This window comes from Pyrus communis, chromosome 1 (assembly GCF_963583255.1).
Source record: "Pyrus communis chromosome 1, drPyrComm1.1, whole genome shotgun sequence".
In the NCBI taxonomy this organism is placed as follows: domain Eukaryota; kingdom Viridiplantae; phylum Streptophyta; class Magnoliopsida; order Rosales; family Rosaceae; genus Pyrus; species Pyrus communis.
This window is the reverse complement of record NC_084803.1, coordinates 13503844-13510632: the sequence shown is the minus strand read 5'-3', so window position 1 is coordinate 13510632 and position 6789 is coordinate 13503844. Positions and strand designations below refer to the sequence as shown.

The 6789-nt window shown below is 38.9% G+C and overlaps 2 protein-coding genes across 2 annotated transcripts; one reads left to right on the top strand and one right to left on the bottom strand.

Annotated features, from left to right (window-relative positions):
* Positions 1 to 251: 251 nt before the first annotated feature.
* Positions 252 to 1825, top strand: LOC137729343 (uncharacterized). Its single transcript, XM_068468273.1, has 3 exons — positions 252 to 422; positions 626 to 828; positions 1570 to 1825. Exons 1-3 carry the CDS (start codon positions 328 to 330, stop codon positions 1752 to 1754), a joined length of 483 nt encoding a protein of 160 aa, XP_068324374.1. The 5' UTR covers positions 252 to 327; the 3' UTR covers positions 1755 to 1825.
* Positions 1826 to 2787: 962 nt separating this feature from the next.
* On the bottom strand, positions 2788 to 6155 carry LOC137710021 (IQ domain-containing protein IQM1-like). The gene is made up of 8 exons (XM_068448989.1): positions 5636 to 6155; positions 4981 to 5517; positions 4708 to 4888; positions 4491 to 4579; positions 4325 to 4412; positions 3994 to 4224; positions 3767 to 3868; positions 2788 to 3602 (listed from the first exon to the last, which is right to left on the bottom strand). The coding sequence occupies exons 2-8, from the start codon at positions 5469 to 5471 to the stop codon at positions 3147 to 3149; spliced, it is 1638 nt and encodes a 545-aa protein (XP_068305090.1). The 5' UTR covers positions 5472 to 5517; positions 5636 to 6155; the 3' UTR covers positions 2788 to 3146.
* Between the last annotated feature and the right edge of the window lie 634 nt (positions 6156 to 6789).

Genomic DNA, 6789 nt, shown 5'->3' with positions numbered 1-6789 from the left:
TATTGGATAAAAATCTTATTGAAATCCATCACCAATAATTGTCTTGATGGATAATGACACGTGACACAACGAAAACGATTAAAAATCTTATCTGAAATTATAAATAAAATTATTTTGTATTATTTTATAAATAAATAAAATACTAATATTTTATTACCTAGTACCATGATTATTTAATGTACAAATGAAGATGGAAAAGATAATTACTGTTTATTAAGTACGATTATTGTTTTAAATACTGAAAAGCCTTATATAGCGCCTTAGCAGCGGTGGGGTTGCTCTGAGCGTCGGCACAGCAACCTCATCCTTAATTATATCAGCCAACAAATGGGGAGTCCTCCTGCGAAGAAAGTCCTGCTCACCTCCAATGGTGACGAGATTTCACAGAGCATCGCCTTCTCTCTGGCCCAACGCGGCTGCAGGTGATTAAATCTCCATGGGCTGAATCAAATGTGAAATTTTGAATTTCGGGTTTTCTGGGTCGGATTCCATTTGGGTGCATTTTGTGATTAATCTGACAAATGGGTTTTGAGATTTATTCTGTTCTGTGTATTAAAGATTTAATTTTTTTGGTTTGTTTGTGTGTTTGTTTGTTTGTTTGTTTGTTTGTGTTCTGAATAAGTAGGTTGGTGTTGATGGGGAAGGAGAGCTGCCTAAGGGGTATTGTGCAGAAAATAACGGGCCCACTGGAAGGTGCGGTGGCGCCGGTGGAGGTGGTGGACGTGGACATGGAGGACGAGAGGGAGGGAACTTTTGATGAGGCGGTGGAGAAGGCATGCAACATCTTGGGCAATTTGGATGCATTTGTGCATTGCTATACTTACGAAGGTACAAGTTTCCTTCATGACTGCTCTATTCCAATTTCTCTCGGTCGGAGATTATTTGAAAGATGATTTTCCTTTAAAAGAAAATTGAATTTAGCGAGCTATCCAATCCAAATCAATAATGTGTGCCAATCCATTCCTGTAAAGTGTTAATAAAAAATTGTCACAATTTGACATCTTGATTCATCTTTTTGATTCTTTGTGGCTCCCTTGGTCTAGTTTGAAAGTATACATATATATATATATATATTCACATTTGTTCATATCAGTCAATTTTCTTTGTGGCTCCCCTGGTATTGTTTGATCAGTCAAGAAGCTGCTAGTACTTTGTGGACCGTAGGGCTTTTGAAGTACTTGAACTTCAATCTTTGTTCATATCTTTTAGGCGTATCATCATTGGGACAACCTAGTAAGGTGTCGTTGTTTTGGCATCTCCTAATACAACATTACAATTTAGTATTTACACACCAAAGGCATTCGCATTGAACGGTTTTTACAACGTTGTTACTGTATACCTCCAAAACATTAGTGCATTTCGAACTGCTTGTTGCATATCTCAACTCGTAGTACACTGTTGCTTTTACTTTTTATGTTTCATTTTAGTTGAATATTCTGAAAAGTTCTCCTGTTGCTATTTTCTGACGTCAGCCTTGGAGATTGGACTATACCAGATTAGGGTCAATGCTATTGCCCGTAGTTTGCATCGACAAGACTAATTTCCAATTTCCAATTTCTGTGGGAGTAGAGACGGCCAAGAAGCAGGTGGTGGAGGCAGCTCCATTGGGGAGATGGCTTGATGTTAAAAACGATCTGGCTTCATCATCCGTCATGTATTTAATCAGCGATGGATCACGGTACATGACAGGCACAACAATATTTGTGGATGGGGCAGAGTCTCTAACAAGACCTCGGATGCCTTCTTTTATGTGATTCTTCTGCCCCTGTCAAAAAGAATTGTAAGATACCAAAATATTGGAGTAAACCGTCTAAGAGAGGGTTATTAACAAAAAATTAATGCCTCATTTATAGAACTTAAGCATCAACTTGGAGACGGTTTTGTTTTTCATTTTTATGTCAAACATCACGTCTTATAGTAGTTTAATCACGTGATTTGATATAAGAATGTTCACTAATCTCATATATTCACAAAGAATTTACAGAAAGACTTACATAACAGAAGTTTACTGTTACAAAATTCCGTACTAATAACTCAAAGACATGTATTAGCTCTTGATTACATCATCTTGTATTATTAATAGAGGGGTGTGCTATGTGCACACTTTATTTTACTTCTCACACACCCTTTAATGATTTATGTCCCTTGATATTTTTCAATTCATTCGACCCAACGTCTGAAAATTAAAAAAAATATGTAAAAAGTAAAATAAGGTGTGTAGATATTAAATCCCTTAGTAGAATGCTTGCAACCTTCTAATCCTAATTGTTCTCCAAAATTTGGGCGATGGGAAAGAGAGACTGGTCAAGCGCAGTGCACTGCAGGCTACTCAAACTCTAGGTAGGTCTGGTGACCCTGTATTTTTATCTTTTTGACTTATTCTGGAGCGTGTCAGCTTGAGTTGAGTGATGGACGTGATTACTCTCTCCGTCTCTCTTGTCTCCCGAACCAGACACAACCATATGATGTCATTGAAAATAACATAATATAAAATCATAAAATATTCCTCCTAATTCTCTGTTCATCTTTTTTCTTCGTACCAATACAAAAATCATGTATCATTTTGTAGCTAAAAAAAATATAAAAAATAAAATTGTTATTAGTACTTTAAAATTTTTATTTAATTTTTCAAATTTTCTATATTAGAAAAAAAAAATACACTTTTAATGAGACTTTTAAAGTGCCAATAACACTTTCTAAAAAAATCATGTATCATTTCGTAAATATTATTGTAGATTTTTTGAGTGCTTGCCAAAAAATTAAAAAATGCTATCGACGCTCTAAAATAAAACAATTACTAAACGAAAATCTTGAATATTATATTTCATTCAGTTGCCTCGACTTCCTGGTATACAAATAATGAATAAATTAAGCCCGACCCGACCCAAAAAATACATGAGTCAAATCAGTAGAAAAATTGAAAGAAAGAAACCGCTTGGTTTGCAAGGCATGTACGACAAATCAAATGGCCCAGATCGAAGGAACGAAAAAATTGGGTTAGTCCACTAAACTCCTCCTTATTGGGCTTAGCGAGAGGCCCACCATTCTTGGGCACAAGGAGCACCTCCATGTACGGCTGACTTGGCCCATTATTTACCAACGGCTACCTAACCCAGCCCACGAGCCTAATGTTAACTTCGGCGAGCTTAGTTGGCTGCGGGGATTGGGGTCCTTGGGCTAGGAAGGCCCATATATGAGAGCCGGGGTGAGAGCCGGACCTTTGGGCTGGGCCTTGGAGAAGGAATTGGGCCATAACGCACTGACGGTCCAGGACCGACCCGGGGAGATAGGTTGACGTGTTCAAGTGCCCTGAATTGAAGCTCGGTCGGGTAGTCCCGGACACACCCGATTCGGGGTCCAGTTGCTGTAGTCCATTTGCATGACAAGCGCTTGGACGCGTCAAAAACTGGTGGCTTGGCATTGGCACTATCAGCCTTCTTAGTTTGTTCTTCAACGGTTGTGATTGGAGCATTGCTGGCCAAGCCATGTGAATCAGTTTTGTTTGCACCGTCCGATTCGGTGGTCGATTTGAATGAACCGTCCTTTGTTGATTCCCCTTCAGTGGTCTTCGTATAAGAAGAGTCATCATCAATTGCGCACCTCTGAGGAAAATCAAGAGAAATATAAGTTAGAACGTGAGCAAACAAGCACACAACCGTGATCATTTGAGCTAGTGACCTCTAGTTTTCACTTTATTTGACGAGGTTCTGAGTTTAAATTTCATAAACAACAGTTATTGGATAAGAAATAAACATGAAGCATTTACCTTGACATTGGAGAGGTCGACGTGATTATCTTGTAGGAAGCTGATAAATTCCATGAAGTTCTCTTCTGTTGGGTGGTAATGACCGCTATATGGCCAAATAGCCTGAAATTAACAATTGAAATTAAGTTAAGACATGACATAAAAGTTACTTGGACCATAAGAAAACACACAATGCATTGCTAGCCTCTTGGCCCGCGCTTACGCGCATGTAGGGATAAATTTTGTACCTCAAGAATCCCATCACGGGCAACCAATCTTCCAGCTGCTGTGGTAGCACCACCTGCTAGAAAACTCGAGTGTTGGAACTGACCCTTCTTCTTCTGCCCAACATACAAAGACCTTGTCGTGCTGAGGACAAATATCCATTTGGAACCTTCGCTTGTGTTCACAAGCACCCCACTTTGCCTGTATAAAAGTTTTCCATTTTCCAATACTACTTCATATGCTTCTCTTTCAATCTGAAAATATTGCAGGCACAAACAAAACACAATTTAGTATGCAATTAACAAGCATTATGTTGGTTGTAAACGAAAGTCGGGTTTAGGGTATGTGACTAACCGGTCCAAGATACTTGATGCATTGACGTTGTAGAACTGTCCTCGGGCATTTCTCGTGGTTTATTTCTTTCCCGTCTCCGACATCCAGCCTGCATTACACAGATTGATCAGTAGTTGAGATATAAACCATCTTAGAAAAAATGAACAATATATACACTACTACTTACCAGTAGAAGAAAGGTTGGCTGCTCTCAATTTCAAACCAGAGATCATAGTAAAAGTGTAAATTGTGTCCATACCGATGTCGTGGATCAATCTGCATAAAACATCAAGAAACATCCGAATGTTAGATCATGAATCCCATAATCTTTTTGAATAAGCACGAAATGTCATCGATTTTTTTAAGGTCAGATAAATCGTTGTTGAGTTTTCGCAACACCTTACCGCTTCAAGCCAGTGTTGAAGAGCCAATTTTTGTGCCTTCTCATCCTTGGACAAACCCTTTCCAACCTTGGCTGCTCTAGTCCTAGCTCTTGCCCACCGCGAAATAGCAGTTTCCGGCTTCTCAACATTGAAGAATGACACAGAACTCCTCTTCAGAGCTGCAAAATCTAATGCCTTCCACCTAAAGGTTTCGAAATAACGAAAATTAATCAAACCATTTAAAAATATTGAAATTTGATCAAATCAATGGAATGAAATTGCAAAAAGACTCACCATAGCTCCTCAACCACCACAGCACAATCTGCAAGGTTTCTTCGGGTCCGGTAACTCTTGTAAACCTTCTGAAGCTTAACAGCAGCAGCATCAAGCTCGCTAACCGGCCTTGGCGAAGAAAAAACAGGCGGCTCAGGCAGAGCAAGTGCAGGCATTGGTTTGTGCTTCAATTCATTTTTGCCTTTACAAAAATCTAACCCCATGTCTTGTTGCTCTTGGACAAGACCTTTAAACGAAAGATTCTTGTCGAGCATCACATTTTCGGGTTTGTATTCCCTCAGACGATTCGAATTGTTAGTCCCCGACTTGCCAGAACTGTTTGAATTAACTGTCATGGATTCGGATTCTATTTTCTTAAAGCTGTGTGTTCTTCGAATAACTTGTGCTCCAATATCTCTGGGAGTTAAACTGATGTTGTAGGTCAACTCAAAGAATCTATGCCTCACAATTTCTTCCCAGGCTGAGGCAAGTAGTGAGAATGATAGCCCCATAAGAATTTCTCAACAGGTTCAAAGTCGAAAGGCACACAATCGTCACCTGCTAATTAATTAATAACAACATAAAAATCTTTTATTAGACGGAAGATTCAAATCACCAAAGATTTAATCAAATCTACAACATGGGTTGTTAACAGAATTGAGAGATGAATCATTACCTAACCTGAAATGGGATTTTTCACAAAGTCCTGAAAAGTGCTTTTGGAATTCCAAAACTCCAGAGAGATGTTGAATTGAATTGGAAGATGGGATTTGAGTGAGTCTGACTGCTATATACTTATATATATATATATATACAAATACGCCTCAACAAACAAACAACTAACCCCACTATTCTCCTTCGAATACGTGTCGAAACGACGGAATGGGAAATTTGGAGGATGGAAAAAAATGGAAAACGATGAAACTTTGAATTCAAGGTCAATAAAAAAGTTTTGGGGATTTGGTTGCCGTGGAATTGGAAGACATAAGAGGGAATGGTGGGGGAACGTGTTTTGGATTCAACGTTTGAGTTTTCTTTCCCTTTTTTTATTTTATTTGGTTCAAAGCCCACGAGTTGTTGATGTATTCAAAGCTTTGAGAAAAGCACTTATAAACTGCTTCTCACAGATGTGAACAGGCTGCTTGTAGAGCTTGTGTTGTTCATAACATACAAAACATGGGCATTAGCAGTTGTAGAGAAAGAAGGAAAGAGGGGAGATAGAGAGAGAGTGGGCGGTCAAAAAAGTAAGCTTGGAGTTGGAGAGGGGGTTTCCGTGAAAAAACCCAGAAGTGCTTATTTTCCAACAGGAACAAAGCCGTGCTTTTAACTCTACAGAAACTGGGATTCTTGTGTGCTTTCTTGCTAATCGCAACAGTCAACAAACAACAATCAATTAAGAAGTCGGATGGATTCGTCATCGACGCGGATCTGTTGTTGGAGTTCTTTGATTGAAGGTTTTTTGTCCCTTACTGTATGTTTTGTTGCTGTCACTGCTTTTATGTCCTTCTCCTACGGACTGATCGAGATTACCATAATGCCCTTCTTTTTTCAGTTTCTACCGGGCAGTGAAGTGATGGTTGTTGGTGGCGGCAGTACGCGCCAAAGTTACAAACCCTATAAAGGTATTTGTCGTGGTTACTGTTATGGTCAAAGTTCCAAGTTTCAAGATAAGGGGTAAGTTTTGAAGATCAAGTTCATGTTTTGTGCTTAAATATGAAATATTAGGGGTTCGGAAATAATTTTCCACGCGAACGATATTCTAAACTAACTAGAGGGTCGAATCAATTTTGAGCAAATACATTTCTTTGGAGAAACAATATTTCATGTAGA

Coding starts and splice junctions, on each gene's coding strand:
- LOC137729343 (XM_068468273.1), top strand. CDS start 328: ATGGGGAGTCCTCCTGCGAAGAAAGTCCTGCTCACCTCCAATGGTGAC. Junction 423..625: donor CTGGCCCAACGCGGCTGCAG/GTGATTAAATCT, acceptor CTGAATAAGTAG/GTTGGTGTTGATGGGGAAGG. Junction 829..1,569: donor GCATTGCTATACTTACGAAG/GTACAAGTTTCC, acceptor CTGTGGGAGTAG/AGACGGCCAAGAAGCAGGTG.
- LOC137710021 (XM_068448989.1), bottom strand. CDS start 5,471: ATGGGGCTATCATTCTCACTACTTGCCTCAGCCTGGGAAGAAATTGTG. Junction 4,413..4,490: donor AGCCAACCTTTCTTCTACTG/GTAAGTAGTAGT, acceptor TGTGTAATGCAG/GCTGGATGTCGGAGACGGGA. Junction 3,869..3,993: donor CCCGTGATGGGATTCTTGAG/GTACAAAATTTA, acceptor TGTTAATTTCAG/GCTATTTGGCCATATAGCGG.